Below are 18906 nucleotides of genomic sequence, written 5' to 3' on the forward strand. Positions count from 1 at the left end.
CCAGAAGCATCCTGGTTCTGCCACTTAGGAAGCTCAGCATTTTAAAGCTTTGGTTTGCTCAACTGTAACATAAATGATGCTGCCTACACCAAGTTAAACTAAATATAAGATACTACTCGGCACAAGGCAATAAATATTCCAGGATCATTAATGAATGGGGTCGCTTCAAAAGGGTCGAATAATGTCAAATAAATCTGGGAAAAACTGGTGCATTTGACTTCCAAAAGGAAAATATGAATTTCCCAAGCCTATTTGACGAGAGAACCCTTTCTGGGAAAGGGAAAACAATGCATGGATCATATATTCTATATGCACTGATAGCAATCTCCGTCTATACACTGGCATAAGTCAGAAATGTACAGTTCTGTAGTTCTAAATAGCTCACTTGTTGTCCAGTTTGATTCTCTGTTCCAAGACTGGTAGAGATTTAGGTTTTCTTAATTGCCCCCATGAGTGTGTCTGTTCTGGAGTGTTCTGGTGCCAGACAGGTTGTAAAATGGTGAAGTGCCACTTATCTGATTGCTCTGTGTCATTGATGTATATAAATAGCCGCTGCGGGGTCCAGACTGCTCTCTGGTCCTGGGAAATTGGCCTGTACTCCTATTGCTGAGGCATGTCTTTCACACCCAGTGACTTTCTTTTTCTTCCATACTCTTCTGGGACTGAGGAGATACATGTTCCATGTTGAGGTATAAGAAACTCTGCATGGACATAGAGGGTCCCATTGTTCTTAGACATGTCAGCTCACTGTTCTGTGAGGAATTTCTGCTTCCATTTGGTTTCCATGCAGGAAATGGTGCAGATATCCCATGTACCTACCTAGTGGTTTTGGGCTTTTTCCCCTTGGATTGCCACCTAAATCTTCTACTCTATGCCATGAATCATTTCTGTTTCCTAGAAAGCTAAGTCTTTAAGACTCATAAGCATCAAAGAGCACCCTTTTCCTCATATTCTCCTCTTGTCTATTCCCTGAGGAGGTGAGTTGTCTCTTAAGGCAGCTTAAGACAGGAAGAAGGATGAGGGAAGGAATATCTCAGGTAAAAAAATGAGTTAGTATTTCAAAGATTCTTCCTACCCTACTTGGAATACCCCTTAGGAAATGCTGGTGTACAGAACTGAGGAGGAAAAGCCAGTGAAGGAAAGGATATGTGTGTATGGTGTTGCTGTGAGTTTTATGATGTGTGGTCTTAAGAAATAATGCCTCCTCATCTTGTAAACCACCACCTTTGGCGTGGTCCTTTGCACAGTCCTCTCCCACATTAACTCTTGAAAAGTCCCTCTTGCTTCTGGGAACTCTTCCTCCACCATATGAAAGGAGGAGAAGCTACCTTATTGAAGACATGGGGACCAATTGAGAGCCAGCACCAATACACAAATACCTAGGTTTGACATCAAGTCAAGTCCTTTTCTCTCAATGACGCTGGTTCTTTTCAACTCATTTTAAAGAGCACCGGAATCCTGTGGTGCCTCAAGAGCCATTGATCAAAAAGAGGATGGAGCAGGAATAAAACCCCCCTGCTCTGGTTTCAACCAGAGCACATTTATATATTATAAGTAGAAATTAATAATTATGCATTATATGCTTAACAACATGTATAATATAGATGTGGATCCATTTAAAATTGTGTTAAAAAAATCCCCAAACACTGTATCATACCATGCTATTTCCTAATACTGCCAGAAACGTCTTGAAGTTTCTATGCTTCTTGGGTTCCAACAGTGTGAACCTCCCTGACCTGCTAGCCAGCCTTCAGAGAAGGAGCAGCTGGGAATCATTGCCCTGGGGATGCTCTGGGCTCCAGAACAGGGCTAAGTATCTGCCATGACCCCTGGCAACCTTGCTGTCTGTGTCTCCCTAAAGCCTATTAAACTATTCACAGTACCTGCAGCCTTCTCATTGTTATGACAACTCTTTGAATTCTCTCCCAAGAGAGAAGTGATGTCTTCTCCAAATATCCCGAGGCAATTTTCAATCAAAAACTGTATAAGAGAAGCCTGTAATGCAAAAAGAACACAATGGGGTGCTCTTTTTATATGGAAGAGTTATAAGTCACATTTTGTTTATAGACCTTGGATCTAACCAAAAATGTGAAAGACTTCTATGAACAATTCAGAGTTGATAATAATATATAGAAACCCAGTTCTCTAATAAAATAACTTAGTGTGATACTTTCGTTGCACTTTGGGTACAGATTTTAAAATTCTACTAGTCAGTGGGCTAAAGTCCTAATTTGTCCTAATTTCATACCTAACATTGTGATACCAATGGTTACATCTTTAAAACTAGAATAGTTTTCAAAGCAACCTACCTTCTTAACTTTACTTATTGTGTAAAATTTTACTTCCAGAAAATATTGGGTTGTAACTTAGGATAATATCTGATTAAAATGTGTAAAGCATAGACAAAATCCTATGAAATCCATTTCTTAAAGAGGGAAGAATGTTTTTTGGAAAGAGGATATTCCTGTGGATTTTTTTGATGTTTTGTTTTGTTTTTGAGTAAAAATCACAGGTCTGGAGAGAAAACATGTCGGTCTGTCTAACCGCAGTCCCTTCTCATGTCTTGCTTTGCCTAATGCTGGCTCTCGGCATGAGCTTGGGGAAAAGCTGTCATCTTATTAGGCATCTGTGGCTTCATTAGGATGTTCTGGAATATCACTAGTTTCTGTCTGATGTAGCAGAGGCAAAAGAGTAGCCAAGTATTATTCTAAATGAGCCACAACTTGCAGAGCAAGGCCAATGTGTTTGGAGCCATGGGCGCTCATAGTGACTGAATCACCTAGGATGTGCCAGTAATGACCACAGGAGCTGGGTCTTGTTACCATTGTGTCATGAGGAAGCCATGGCTTTGCCCAAAGTTACAAGCTCCCCCCTCAAGGATCAGGCTGAGAGTTGAACCTCGGCTTGTCAAACTCCGGAGCCCAGGTCTTTTCTATCATATTATGCCACTCTTCTCTTCTTTTGTTTAGTCAGTCTAGTATTGAATCTCCTGGATGGGAAAGAAGCGACTCAACTGCTCTATATTTCGCAATTTAACAACACCCCTTCCCATATTCCACCAGAGTAGGATAAAACTCTGCCATTCCAAGAAGCCTATGAAGATGTGCACTTTTCAGAACTGATCCTTCGTAATTACTACTACACATTTCAGACTCAAAGCATGGATTCTAAACCCCAGGGGACACATATGAGAGATCTCTCTACCTTTTTAATGAAGTTGTCTTCCAATTCCAAGTTGCAGGTATTAGGTGGACAAAGAATACTTGGGGCTATACACACTGATAAATCATAAGCTGTCATCTGATTGGATGAGGATTGTTGCTCAATGTTGTATAACACACCGAAAAGGTATCGCAAGAGAACAACATTCGCTTTTGGCAGCTGTGTTAGAAGCCTAAAGTCAGAAAGATGCACTTTTGAATAAGGCAAGTCATTGCACTTAGCAGCTGGAAGTATAGAGATGGAAGCAGAGAACATCTTACTAGATCTAGTATACAACCTGCTGTAGCAGAGTTCCAGGCATGAATGTACACAAAATGTTTTACCGAATTCAATTTCTGAGCTAACTCTCTGGTTATATTTGACAAACTTAAGTTATACCAGGCTGTTGATGCTCTGGCATCTCTCTTAGGCCACTGACTTGTCTACCAGTTTCATATATTCAGAAGTTGTACAATGACTAAGGAGTCTACTTAATAAGGTCAGGAGAAGAGCAATAATAGCCATAAGGCATGCCTGTATTCTGAAACTGGCCTGTGGGTGAGAAGAATTGAAATCATTTGGCATTGTATGTTCTCATTCATTTGGGGAATATAAATAATAGTGAAAGGGAATATAAGGGAAGGGAGAAGAAATGTGTGGGAAATATCAGAAAGGGAGACAGAACATAAAGACTCCTAACTCTGGGAAATGAACTAGGGGTGATGGAAGGGGATGAGGGCAGGGGTAGGGGTGAATAGGTGATGGGCACTGAGGGGGGCACTTGACGGAATGAGCACTGGGTGTTACTCTGTATGTTGGTAAATTGAACACCAATAAAAATAAATTTATTATTAAAAAAAAGAAACCATTTGGCATTGAATGTTATTTTATGGTCAAAGTGGCAAGAAGGAAACCAATATTTTGTAATGGTATATTGGCTGTATTTCTGAGCCATGACCAGAGTAGAGTAATTATTGCATCATTACCTCTGGGCAGCATTTATTTTTCCTTCTGAGTCACTTCGTCAAGAACACCAAGCCATTTTTCATAGAGGTCCGATGAAAGTAAACTTCCTTCGATATTTTCAAGAAAATCCTTATGTGGATAAAAAAAAATACACACAAATATACACAGAAACACACACACACATATATATGCATATATAATACAAAATATATATTGGAAATATCACAGAGAAAACACTTAGTTGAAAACTTCAGTTGAGTTCCTACTTCCTTCATAGATACCCAAACTGTGACCCACATAGGGGTCAGCTTGACTCTCCATTGACTTGTACATGCAAAAGCAGGTTGTGGATTTCTCTAACAAAAATGAAAGCATCAAAGCAGAGCATAGCCTTCAGTGGAAAGGAAGACAAAGCTCCCTTCCATCATATGGCACTTACTCTTTTGTGTGCTTTTATGCAAACTACTACAAAAGCTACTCTCATAATTGCATCATTCTTCCTTTCCTGAACTATACAAAAGTAGAGAGTCTATGGCAAACTCATGATGGTCCTGAGGATGTATTCATTTCTAGTGTAGACCAATTCTCCAGAGAGTTTGACATGATACTATTCAGGCCAAGGTTGCAGAGTCTGATTCTCCACAAAGATTAGTCAACTTTAGGTAGGGAAAGCTTCAGAAATGTCTAAGAACTCTATGCACACGTGGTCACCATCTTCCTAGTCTGTGCCTATAACACGGAAATAGAAAAGACCCTACTAAGTCTTGCAAGAAACATCAATTGTATGTGTGCACCTTCAAGAGGGAAACACTTATCATGATATTCAAGTGCCTAATGGATGATCATTCTTTTCCTTGTGTCTTGATGCCTATATATTATTTACTGGCGTGTTTTACTCTAGCCCAGTGTAGTAGTGGTCAGAGACTATTGCTATCTTTCATATAGTTAAACAGTAATGGGGGACAAGCAAAGACCAAATGTGACAAGGAAGGACCACATATGACCTTGGTTTTAAGAGTGTCATCATTACTGCCTTGACACAGTTTTGTTGAGAGCTGTTAGCAAGTGCCAAGGTAGATGGATTAAATTCTCTATTCTAGTTCTCACATCTTTCTCCATTACCATTTTAGCAATAGAATGGGACATCTGTGATGTAGCTGTATAATTTCCAAATTAATCTATTTCTTGAGTCGATCTACTGAATTTTCAGAATACCAAAGTACTTTTGTCTGTTGCACCTACTCCAAAAGATAGATTTATCGAAAGAGGCATGTAGCTAGAGGTGGTTACCATGTCGTTATAACCTTGGATGGTGGGATAGACATCTCAAATATTAACTAAAGGATGCCTAGGATGTGGTGAAAGGAGACACAAATGGCAAAATCCTTCCTCCATGACTTATAAAAGGCACTAAGAAACAGGAGACAATGAGACAATGATGGTTAAGAATGATTGGTTGCCTCACTGAGCCTTTTTTAGATTCCTCATAAAGTAAACATGTGCTTACTATTGTGAACTTCTATACCTATCTTCAAATGTTTCATATGAGTTTTCTTTTGGAAACTGCCTTCATTAGGAGTGTGGTGAGGAAGTCATCAAAAGCAGATGTTTGCTTTGGTAAACATTATGTAGGTGTCAGTGTATATTTTGAAATTTCTTATTATTACTAGTAGTCATATTAGTATTAGTATTTTGCATGAAGTCTTCAGGTGGGTGGTGTGTGGTGAAAACAGAAAGTATTTCTAATGTATGGGGCTTTTAACTCCTACAGTACCTTCCTTAAATTTTGAATTCATGAAGTGTTTTCCAGTTTGAGAAGCTCTTAATCAGTTTTGCCCATGTCGCTCCTTGGGCAATCATAATGAAAGACACCAATCACAGCTTGACTTACTCATGTGTGGATAAAGCTAGAACTTTCCCCACCTTTAAAACAAATGCTACCACAAGAACAGATTTGCTGTAATGCCTCACTCTGTCTCCAGAATTCAGTTTCTCTTCTTTAGGATTCCGCATGACTTTATACTACCTGGTTTTCTGAATATGCCTTCTGTGAGTGGTCCTTTCTCATTGATAAAGGAAAGCATATCCTGTAAGAAAAAAAAAGAGTATATGGCATTTCATATCCCAAGCCCAGAGTAAAAGCTTGCTACCTTTTTGAAAGAGCTAGGCTATGTGATGGTATACGGTTTTAGAGCTGGAAGGAGTAAAGTCGATTTAGATTCTTTAGTCAATGTCTCTCTATAGTTTCTACCCAAAATCCACCTTAGAGTCGTACACTGAAACATTGTAATCACTTATTTTAATCAGATTTTTTTCATTGAATTTACCCTTTTAAATCAAACTTCCGTGTTTCAAGGCCTTTGTGGAATCCTCGCCTGTCTCCTAATTTACCAGTCTTGTTTCCTTATTCCCTTACATAGATGCTCTTCCTCAAGTATGGAAATCTTTTTGCCATACTCATTTCCCATTTGTTGATTCCTCTTTAAGTGATTGTATCCTCCATTCCTACTATCTCTACTTCCCTTCCTCTTTAAAAAAAAAAAAAAAGCTCAAATGCTCTCTTCTTATTATCTGATTACATTTCCTTCATGAGTCCTTCACTGTCTTTTGCTCTATCTTCATGTTCTCTCCCTGCAGTGTAGAAAGATAATAAGGGCTGGAGTCTGATAGACCAAGGGATCGGAAACCTATTATTATGCTTCTGATCTATTGTGTGACCTGGGGCAAATGCGAACTGTACTGAAAGCTTCAAATTCATTTGTAAAGTGTGGAGGATGATAGTTCCAGCTTCCCCTAAAATTGCTGTGATGCAAGGACTGTGGAAGTAGCAAGCATGTAACTAACGTGGTTAATTTCTTCACACCTAGGATAACATTCCCAAATCTAGTGCAGGGTTGCAGAGGTACTGGGTACTCAGTAAATTTCCACACTGAAAATTCATTACACTGATTTGAGATAACACAGGCCAAACTCTGTGGCTGTCATTTAATGTGCTCTTTTAGAATTAGCAGATTCATATATGCCTCAGGATGAGTCTTTATGCTTAGGTAAGATATTTTCAGTTGTTAGATTAAGTAGACTCAGTTGAAGGAGACCTGAGACTACTGTGAGTTCAGGAAGACAATAGCAGAATGTGAAGATGATTCATGCACACAGAGTCCATTTTGACTGATCTGAACAAGGCCTACATGGGTCTCTGTGGAAACAAGTGGAATGGACAAAACGTCGTTCTGTTGTATTGGCCAAATGACTTTCCAGTAGGTAAATCAAATGACACTAGCAAAGCTTCTCAGCCAAAGCCAGGGACTGTCTAATGATTTCTCCACTTGAGGGTTGGTTTGCATGAGAACCCTTGGCCTCTCCGAGGTCCCTCTCCTCAGGAAGGCAATAAAAGACCTAACTGAGACCTACCAGTATTGGTAAGGGCATGATGTCCTTATCAAAGATATCCGTAAGGGAAACTCCAAAGAGCTGTCCTGGTTTTGCAGACAGTAGAGCTGTGCACTGGTTGTACTGGGAAGTGCCAATGCGCTGGCAAAAGTCCGAGTCTCTAAAAGAAGTGCTTTTCAAGGTGTTCTGGACTGAATCTAAGGAAGAAGGGAGATTAGTGTGTTTTAATTCACTTAGCCTTATATTCACCATTACCATTATACAGTGTGTTCATTGCAGGGCTAGAAGAGGGAAACTGAGTCATTTGTTGTGTAGAACTCTCCATGTTCTGATGTTGGCTAACAGCATCCTCATGGCATTGTTGAGTTCTTGCCCATATCCTTCACACTGATGGTTAAACCTTGGGACTTGATCAGATTGAAAGTCAGTATTTCCTGTGCCATCAGTTACTGTCTTTGCAATGCAACAGGAGGCACTGAACCTGTAGATGTTTGTTTTCTACTGGAGTAACAGTGGGTTCAGCTGTCAGATCTGATTTTAAAAGCTAGAAGGATTTGGTATCCAAATCAGGCTGAGTTTGGAAATCCTCTGCTTTCACATCCAGTCTGAGACCAGAACTGCACAGATGAGTCTCCACTGAAGTGTTATGTGAATCATAACCAAAGCAATGGTTGTGTAAACTACTGAGTTATGGAATGATTTTTATTATCCATATAAAAGTATACAACACAGTACAATACAATTCAAAAGGTATGTCATAGGATATGATAGGCATTGAAGATAGAGGAGATAATTTGTGGGAAGATTTCCTCAATATGAATATGGGACCAAGGAAAAAACTTTAAATGGAAATAGCTGGGTCTTGGAAGGGGTTCATTTCTCATTCATTGGAAAAACAGATAAAGAGGAAGTGTCAAGGGTCATTATGGAGATTCCAGTCTTCAGTGACTTACTAAACTGTAGACATGTAGGTGGATGGACCACATGGGGACTTGGTAGCATTCTGCAGTTGTGCTCTTTTGGAAATCACTATCACTCTCACTGGCTTGGATTCAACAGTTTGTTTTTCTGTCACTGAGGACATGAAAAACAAACACTTGTCTTGCACCAGCATATTCTCAGACATGGCACTAGACTCATCTTAATTCCTGATGACACGGATTGTCCAAAGGCTTCCCTCAACACAATGAGGTATATGTCGTAAAACGAAGACATGTCAAAAGTATGGAGGGATTGATGATGTGTGTCTCCAGGTTCTGAATCTAAACTCTGTTTTACAAAAAATGGGGTGTTGCCAGTGAGCTGTGATTAGCTAGGCTCAAATAATACTCGCACTAGTCTCAGGGGAACTTCTCCTAGTTCTAATATTTGCTTTTTAGAAATGTTTTTACATCCCTTATCTTATTGAATCTTGACAACATTTCTAAGATTTAGACATTACTTTTATCCAGCATTTTAGGCATGAATAGAGTGATACCAAGCTAGTAATTGGCCAAAGGTTGTATATCTGATAAATGGGGGCACTGGAGTTTGTACTCTGGAGAGATGATTGACATCAAGTCAAGTCCTTTTCTCTCAATGATGCTGGTTCCTTTCAACTCATTTTAAAGAGCACTGGAATCCTGTGGTGCCTCAAGAGCCACTGATCAAAAAGAGGATGGAGCAGGAATAAAAGTCGCATGCTCTGGTTTCAACCAGAGCAAATTTATATATTATAAGTAGAAATTAATACTTATGCATTATACGTTTAACTACATATATCATATAATATAGATGTGGGATCCATTTAAAATTGTGTTAAAAAAAATTCCCAAACACTGTATCATACCATGCTATCTCCTAATACTGCCAGAAACATCTGGAAGTTTCTATGCTTTCTTGGGTCTCCAACAGTGTGAAACCTCCCTTGACCTGCTAGCCAGTCTTCAGAAGAAGGAGCAGCTGGGAATCATTGCCCTGGGGATGCTCTGGGCTCCAGAAGAGGGCTAAGTATCTGCCATGACCCTTGGGAACCTTGCTGTCCATGTCTCCCTAAGCCTATTAAACTATTCACAGTACCTGCAGCCTTCTCATTGTTATGACAACTCTTTGAATTCTCTCCCAAGAGAGAAGTGATGTCTTCTCCAAATATCTTGAGGCAATTTTCGATCAAAAACTGTACAAGAGAAGCCTGTAATGCAAAAAGAACACAATGGGGTGCTCTTTTTCATATGGAAGAGTTATAAGTCACATTTTGTTTATAGACCTTGGATCTAACCAAAAATGTGAAAGACTTCTATGAAAAATTCAGAGTTGATAAAAATATAGAAACCCAAGTTCTCTAATAAAATAAGAAAGAGTAATACTTTTTGTTGTACTTTGGGTACAGATTTTAAAATATTACTAGTCAGTGGACTAAAGTCCTAATTTGTTGCCTAATTTAATACCTAACATTGTGATACCAAAGGTTACATCTTTAAAACTAGGATAGTTTTCAAAGTAATGTACCTTCTAAAAGTTTATGTATTTTGTAAAATTTTGCTTCCAGAAAATATTGGATTGTAACTTAGTATCATAACTGATTAAAATGTAAAAAGCGGGATCCCTGGGTGGCGCAGCGGTTTGGCGCCTGCCTTTGGCCCAGGGCGCGATCCTGGAGACCCGGGATCGAGTCCCACATCGGGCTCCCGGTGCATGGAGCCTGCTTCTCCCTCTGCCTGTGTCTCTGCCTCTCTCTCTCTCTCTCTCTGACTATCATGAATAAATAAATAAAATCTTTAAAAAAAATGTAAAAAGCATAGACAAGTCCTATGAAATCCATTTCTTAAATAGGGAAGAATAGTTTTTGGAATGGATATTCTTGTGGATTTTTTTTTGATGTTTTCTTTTCTTTTCTTTTCTTTTTTTTTGAGTAAAAACTCACAGGGCTGGGGGAAATCATGTCTGTCTGTCTAACCACAGTCCCTTCTCATGTCTTGCTTTGCTTAATGCTGGCTCTCGCATGAGCTTGGGGAAAAGCTGTCATCTTATTAGGCATCTGTGGCTTCATTAGGATGTTCTGGAATATCTCACTAGTTTCTGTCTGATGTAACAGAGGCAAAAGAGTAGCCAAGTATTTTCTAAATGAGCCACAACTTTCAGAGCAAAGCCAATGTGTTTGGAGCCATGGGTGCTCATAGTGCCCGAGCCACCTAGGATGTGCCAGTAACGACCACAGGAGCTGGGTCTTGTTACCATTGTGTTATGAGGAAACCATGGCTTTGCCCAAGGTTACAACTCCCCCCTCATGGATCAGGCTGAGAGTTGAACCTTGCCTTGTCAAACTCCAGAGCCCAGGTCTTTTCTATCATATTATATCACTCTTCTCTCTCTTTTGTTTAGTCAGTCTAGTATTGAATCTCCTGGATGGAAAGAAGCGACTCAACTGCTCTGCGTTTCCCACTTTAACAACACCCCTTCCCATATTCCACCAGAGAAGGATAGCAAACTCTGCCATTCCAAGAAAGCCTATGAATGTGCACTTTTCAGAACTGATCCTTCGCAATTACTACTACACATTTCAGATTCAAAGCATGGATTCTAAACCCCAGGGGACACATATGAGAGATCTCTCTACCTTTTTAAATGAAGTTGTCTTCCAATTCCAAGCTGCAGGAATTAAGTGGACAAAGAATCTTGGGGCTATACACACTGATAAATCATAAGCTGTCATCTGATTGGATGAGGATTGTTGCTCAATGTTGTATAACACACCGAAAAGGTATCGCAAGAGAACAACATTCGCTTTTGGCAGCTGTGTTAGAAGCCTAAAGTCAGAAAGATGCACTTTTGAATAAGGCAAGTCATTGCACTTAGCATTTGGAAGTATAGAGACGGAAAGCAGAGAACATCTTTCTAGATCTAGTATGCAACCTGCTGTAGCAGAGTTCCAGGCATGAACGTACACAAAAGTGTTTTACCAAATTCAATTTCTGAGCTAACCCTCTCTGGTTAAATGTTCGACAAACTTTAGGTTATGCCACTGGCTGTTGATGCACTGGCATCTCTCAGGCCACTGACTTTGTGTACCAGTTTCATATATTCAGAAGTTGTACATGACTAAGGAGTCAATGTTAATAAGTTCAGGAGAAGTACAATAATAGCCATAAGGCATGCTTGTATTCTGAAACTGGCCTCCATTGGTGAGAAGAATCGAAACTATTTGGCATTGAATGTTATTTTAGTGGTCAAAGTGGCAAGAAGGAAGCCAATATTTTCCTAATAGTATATTGGCTGTATTCTGAGCCATGACCAGAGTAGAGTAATTATTGCATCATTACCTCTGGGCTGCATTTATTTTTTCCTTCTTCTCAGTCACTTCGTTAAGAACACCAAGCCATTTTTCATAGAGTTTGGATGAAAGTAAACTTCCTTCGATATTTTCAGAAAATCCTTATGTGGATAAAAGAAAAATACACACAGACACATCACATATGCAATATAGATATTGGAAATATTACAGAGAAAACAGTTGCAAACTTCAGTTCAGTCTCTACTTACGTCATAGATACCCAAACTGTGACCCACATGGAACTCTGCTCTGATTCTCTATTGACTTGCACGTGAAAAGCAGGTGTGTGGATTTTCTCCAACAAAAATGAAAGCATCTAAGCAGAGCCTAGGCTTCAGTGTAAATGAGGACAAAGCTCCCTTCTATCATATGGCACTTTTGTGTGCTTTTCTGCAAACTATTACAAAAGCTACTCTCATAATCGCTTCATTCTTCCTTTCCTGTACTGTACAAAGTAGAGAGTCTAATGGCAAACTCATGATGGTCCTGAGGATGTATTCATTTCTAGTGTAGGCCAATTCTCCAGAGAGTTTGACATGATACTATTCAGGCCAAGGTTGCAGAGTCTGATTCTCCACAAGATTAGTCAACTTTAGGTAGGGAAAGCTTCAGAAATGCCTAAGAACTCTATGCACACGTGGTCACCATCTTCCTAGTCTGTGCCTATAACACGGAAAGAGAAAGGATCCTACTAAGTCTTGCTAGAAACATCAATTGTATGTGTGCACCTTCAAGAGGGCAACACTTATCATGCTATTTGAGTACCTAATGTATCATCATTCTTTCCCCTGTCTCTTGATGCCTATATATATTTACTGGTGTGTTTTACTGTAGTCCAATGTAGTAGTGGTCAGGGACTATTGGTATCTTTCATATAGTTGAACAGAAATGGGGGACAAGCTCTGCCTATGTCTCTGCCTCTCTCTTTCTCTCTGTGACTATCATAAATAATAATAAAAAATTAAAAGAAAAGAAATGGGGGACAAGAAAAGACCAAATGTGACAAGGAAGGACCAAATATGACCTTGATTCTAAGAGTGTCATCATTACTGCCTTAACTTAGTTTTGTTGATAACTGTTAGCAAGTGCCAAGGTAGATGGATTAAATTCTCTATTCTAGTTCTCACATCTTTCTCCATTACGGATTAGCAATAGAACAGGATATCTGTGATGTAGCTGTATAATTTCCAAATTAATCTAGTTCTTGAATCGATCTCTTGACTTTCCGAATTCCAAACTACTTTTGTCTGTTGCACCTACTCCAAAAGTTCGATTTATCCAAACTGGCATGTAGCAAGAGCTGGTTAACATGTCATTATAACCTTGGATGGTGGGCTAGACATCACAAATATTAACTAAAGGATGCCGAGGATGTGGTGAAAGGAGACACAATGGCAAAATCCTTCCTTCATGAGTTATAAAGTAAAAGACATCAAGAAACAGGAGACAGTGATGGTTAAGAATGATTGGTCACCTCACTGAGCCTTTTTGTATTCCTCATAAAGTAAACATTTGCTTACTATTGTGAAATTCCCTACCTATTCTCAAATTTTTCATATGATTTTTCTTTTGGAAACTGCCTTCATTAGGAGCGTGGTGAGGATGTCATCAAAAGCAGATGTTTGCTTTGGTAAATATTATGTATGTGTCAGTGTATACTTTGAAATTTATTATTATTACTAGTAGTCATATTAGTATTAGTATTTTGCATGGAGTCCTCAGGTAGGCTGTTCATGGTGATAACAGAAAGTATTTCTAATTTATGGGGCTTTTAACTCCTACAATAGCTTCCTTAATTTGATTTCATGAAGTGTTTTCCAGTTTGACAAGTTCTTAATCAGTTATGCCTATGTTGGTTCCTGGGCAATCGTAATGAAAGACACCAATCACAGCTTCAGTTACCCATGTGTGGTAAAGCTAGAACTTTCCCCACCTTTAAAACACATGCTACCACATGAACAGATTTGCTGTAACAGTTAACTCTGTCCCCAGAATTTAGTTTCTCTTTTAGGTTTCTGCATGAATTTATACAGGCTGGTTTTCTGAAGATGCCTTCCAGGAGTGGTCCTTTCTGATTGATCACGGAAAGCATATCCTGTAGGAAAAAAAGAAGAGTATATGGCATTTCATATCCCAAGCCCAGAGCAAAAGCTTGCTTCCTTTTTGAAAGAGCTAGGCTATCGGATGGTTTACGGTTTTAGAGCTGGAAGACTAAAGTCAATTTAGATTCTTTAGTCAATGTCTCTCTATAGTTTACCCAAAATCCACCTTACATACACTGAAACTTTGTAATCACTTATTTAAATCAGATTTTTTCATTGAATTTACCCTTTTAAATCAAACTTCTGTGTTTCTAGGCCTTTGTGGAATCCTCGCCTGTCTCCTACTTTACCAGTTTTGGCTCCTTATTCTCTTACATAGATGCCCTTCCCCATGTTTTCAAATCTTTTTGCCATACTCATTTCCCATTCGTTGATTCCTCTTTAAGTGTTTGTATCCTCCATTCCTACTATCTCTATTTCCCTTCCTCTTTAAAAAAAAAAAAAAAACCTCAAATGCTCTCTTCTTATTATCTGATTACATTTCTTTCATGAGTCTTTCACTGTCTTTTGCTCTATCTTCATGTTCTCTCCCTGCAGTGTAGAAAGATAATAAGGGCTGGAGTCTGATAGACCAAGGGATCGGAAACCTATTATCATTCTGATCATTTGTGTGACCTGGGGCACATGCGAACTATATTGAAAGCTAATTCATTTGTAAAGTGTGGAGGATAATAGTTCCAGCTACCCCCTAAAATGGCTGTGATGCAAGGACTGGGGTAGTAGCAAGCATGTAACTAACATGGTAAATTTTTTCACACCTAGGATAACATTCCCAAATCTAGTGCAGGGTTGCAGAGGTACTGGGTACTCAGTAAATTTCCACACTGAAAATTCAGTGCACTGATTTGAGATAACACAGGCCAACGCTGTGGCTGTCATTTAACATGCTCTTTTAGAATTAGCAGATTCATATATGCCTCAGGATGAGACTTTATGCTTAGGTAGATATTTTCAGTTGTTAGATTAAGTAGACTCAGTTGAAGGAGACCTGCGACTACTGTGAGTTCAGGAAGACAATAGCAGAATGTGAAGATGATTCATGCACACAGAGTCCATTTTGACTGATCTGAACAGGCCTACATGGGTCTCTGTGGAAACAAGTGGAATGGACAAAACGTCGTTCTGTTGTATTGGCCAAATGACTCTGCAGTAGGTAAATCAAATGACACTAGCAAACTTCTCAGCCAAAGCCAGGGTCTGTCTAATGATTTCTCCATTTAAGGGTTGGTTTGCATGAGAACACTTGGCCTCTCCAAGGTCCCTCTCCTCAGGAAGGTAATAAAACCAAACTGAGACCTACCAGTATTGGGAAGGGCAAGTTGTCCTTATCACAGATATCTGTGAGGGAAACCCCAAAGAGTTGTCGTGGTTTTGCAGATGGTGCAACTCTGCAGTGGTTTTTCTGGCAAGTGCCAGCGCGCCACCAAAAGGCCCAGTCTCTGAAAACAGTGCTTTTCATGGTCTTCTGGCCTGAATCTAAGGAAGAAGGGAGATTAGTGTATTTTAATTCACTTAGCCTTATTTTCACCATTGCCATTATACAGTGTGTTCATTGTAGTGGCTAGAAGAGGGAAACTGAGTCATTTATTTGTAGAACTCTCCATGTTCTGATGTTGGCTAACAGCATCCTCATGGTGTTGATAAGTTCTTACCCATATCCTTCAGACTGATGGTTAAACTTTGGGACTTGATCAGATTGAAGGTCAGTATTTCCTGTGCCATCAGTTACTGCCGGTTACACTGCATCAGGAGGCACTGAACCTGTAGATGTGTTTTCTACTGGAGTGAACAGTGGGTTCAGGTGTCAGATCTGATTTTAAAAGCTAGAAGGATTTGGTATGCAAATCAGGCTGAGTGTGGTAATCCTCTGCTTTCACAGCCAGTCTCCCCTCAGCCTCAGATTTCCTCTTTGGCTTTCTGATGCTCAAGTTCTACCATCCAAAGGATCTGCTTCTCAGGACACAATCTGCCTGAGCCCTACTTCTATGTTCCTCTGCTCTGGGCCATCTTCAAGGATGACTTGCTGCAGTCAGGGTCCTTGGGATGTTGTCATTACATGCTGGCCCTCTGGTGGCTGTGTTTTCTTGTCATACCCCACCAACCCACCCAGAGATGATGTTTTCGGTTAAATAGGTTGAACATTTACTGAAAAGAGACTAAACCACAATGAAGTGTGGAACACTTCCTCACACACACACTCAAACATATGTAAATATACACCTACACACAAGTACAAGGCTTGAAAGAAATCATAGAAAAGCAAAACAATGAGAGGTTATGAATGCATTTATAGAGGTTATGAATGCATATGCACCAGTTTCCAGAGATGATTTTTAATTACTCAACATTCCCTATGAAGGAAGAGCTTTCCAAAGAAAAGGTGACCAGCAGTGAGAAGCTGAGTTCAAAGTTTCTAGTGCTCAGCTGTGAATGTTTCCCTTTGAAGATACCTTAACATTGCTTAAATAACTGATTTCTTTAAGAGTCAGCAGATGAGCCAAGTTGTCGAAGGATAAACAAATGAGGAACATTTCACCAAATAACCTTGAACACTCGGCCACTTGGCTTTTCTGGGATGTAGTGAGTGCATCACCACCTCCACTCATGTGGGTGCCAGCCCTGCACCAGAAGCATCCTGGTCCTGCCACTGAGGAAGCTTAGCATTTTAAAGCTTCAGTTTGCTCAACTTTAACATAAATGATGCTGCCTACAACTCGTTAAACTAATATATGATATACTACTCAGCACAAGGCATGGCTCAGGGCAGCCTTGAAAGTGCTCTGGGGATATAGAGAAAGACAGGAGTTAATGGTCTTCCCAAAAGATTTAAAACAAGAAAACAACCTTCATAGAAATGAGTTGGGTCTTGATGTCAGACTTTTGAATTTTTCTAAGCTTGATTTTTGGTAGTGTTTGCATTCTTTCCTATACTGTTCCTCCTCATTGATGACAATAAGCTCACCCAGAAAGAATAAACTGTGTGTCTGAATTGTGTTTAAGCATGGAGACATGAGCCAAGGGAAGGCACTTGAAGAAAGGCAAGTGGCTCACCTCTCCCTTGCTTGTTCTGGGCTGGGTGCCTGGGCTTCAGTATGAAATGGATTTGCATGTCTGTGATCTTCTGCTCCAGAAGGAGGGACTCCTGAGTAGGGGAAGGAGAGACGGAGTCCTCTGCTTCCTTTGGCAGCAGTTTAGTAGATGGAAGATGGCTCATTTTAATTCCATAGGGATGTTCATGTCCTGTATGGAAAGAAACCTGAATATTTAGGCTGATGGTGATGGCTGTCATCAAACCTACCTTACCACGAGTGTAAGCACACCCTATTTGTATATGTTGGTATTTTTCTGGGACTTCTAGATAAAGAAGGCTGTGCCTCCTGAGTGAGCATCATATGCACCCTTGTGGGAACACCTTACAGAAAGCGTGTGCCCAAGGGAAAGATTTTAAGAAGAGAAAACAATTTAAAGCATGTTACATGAAATACATATATTCATGAGTGCATTAAACAATGCTGACTTTTTCTGTGTTTCTGAGAATGTTTAAGTTTTTCTAGTTTGTGCCTTGACACTAACTAGATCTATACATCTTAGGCAAATTACTTGACACCGTCGAGCCTTACATTCATTCTTTGAAATGCTTGTCCACACACAAACTTATCAGAGTGAATATATTAATAAGCATTGGTGGTTAATATTTTTTATTTTTTATTTATTTTTTATTTTTATTTTTTGGTTAATAAATTTTTAATATTTGGAGTATATATATAAGAATTGCTATCTTCACTATTCTCTCCAACAGAATGTCAGTCGAACAGATTTTTTTTTCATTTCCTTTTGTCAATTCTCCAGCCAGAGCTACTCGAGAGTAGTGGGATGTGTTGCCCTTATGCTTTATGGTTCCCTCCCACTGCTGCCCTCCCTCTATGGGTGTCCTGCCAGGCGATGATCAGAAGGAGGGTGTGCAGAGTGGGAAACCCAGAAGCAAACTGTAAAACGATGGTTAGAGAATAGAAACCACACCCACAGCCATCCAGAATTGCCTGCCAAGTGATTTGTTTTGCTCTTTTATGCTTTAAATTGTTTTTCCTCTCTAGAGAATTCTCAAAGACCCTATGCAATGATATGGATTTCATTTTTTAAGAATAGAATGAAAATTCTCATTCTGTCATTTCAGATTTATTATTGAATGTACCTAAAGGAGCTTTTGCTGTTCTTTTCATCCGTCATAAATGCAATGTTCACAAGAATCACAGGGACTTCCCTCCATTAAGGAAAAGAAGCTTCTATGACAGCAATACAACCAAGCCAAGATAACCAGGAGTTAATCCACAATTGAGAATTGAGAGTATGTTTAAAAATGCATTTTGAATGCTGTAATGGATCATCATGAACAACAGGCTCTTCAGATTCCTTAGAGCTGCGTTCGTGTGTGAAGCTATTCAAAGTCAAAAAGTTATCATCTACATCATTTTTTTTTTTTTTGTTTTTATTTATTTATGATAGTCACACAGAGAGAGAGAGAGGCAGAGACACAGGCAGAGGGAGAAGCAGGCTCCATGCACCGGGAGCCCGACATGGGATTCGATCCGGGGTCTCCCAGATCGCGCCCTGGGCCAAAGGCAGGTGCCAAACCGCTGCGCCACCCAGGGTTCCCTCATCTACATCATTTTTATCTAAATTAATGCACTTTATTAAAACATATATATTTAGCTTTTTTCCTTTTTACTGCTAACCATTTTTTTTAGATTTTATTTATTTATTCATGAGAAACAGAGAGAGAGAAAGAGGCAGAGACACAGGCAGAGGGAGAAGCAGGCTCCATGCAGGGAGCCCAATGTGGGAGTCGATCCCAGCTCTCCAGGATCACACCCTGGGCTCAAGGCAGTGCTGAACCGCTGAGCCACCAGGGCTGCCCCTGTCCAACTTTTACAAAGATAT

The 18906-nt window shown here is 39.7% G+C and overlaps 1 protein-coding gene across 3 annotated transcripts in view; it reads right to left on the minus strand.

Annotated features, from left to right (window-relative positions):
* Positions 1-144: 144 nt before the first annotated feature.
* Positions 145-18906, minus strand: part of LOC119879447 (rho GTPase-activating protein 20-like) — a 29419-nt gene continuing 10657 nt past the window's right edge. The window contains exons 6-12 of one of the 3 annotated variants that reach the window (XM_038589727.1): positions 17020-17208; positions 15269-15444; positions 13800-13961; positions 4188-4296; positions 3205-3394; positions 1884-1995; positions 145-662 (exon numbers count right to left, since the gene is read on the minus strand). In XM_038589727.1, the coding sequence (XP_038445655.1) occupies positions 4201-4296; positions 13800-13961; positions 15269-15444; positions 17020-17208 (623 nt within the window). In that variant the 3' untranslated portion in view covers positions 145-662; positions 1884-1995; positions 3205-3394; positions 4188-4200. Of the gene's footprint in view, positions 663-1749; positions 1996-3204; positions 3395-4187; positions 4297-13799; positions 13962-15268; positions 15445-17019; positions 17209-18906 lie in introns of those variants that run through there. The other 2 variants (XM_038589728.1, XM_038589726.1) reach the window with 2 other exon arrangements.

Source organism: Canis lupus, unplaced genomic scaffold (genome assembly GCF_011100685.1).
Source record: "Canis lupus familiaris isolate Mischka breed German Shepherd unplaced genomic scaffold, alternate assembly UU_Cfam_GSD_1.0 chrUn_S883H1047, whole genome shotgun sequence".
Lineage (NCBI taxonomy): Eukaryota > Metazoa > Chordata > Mammalia > Carnivora > Canidae > Canis > Canis lupus.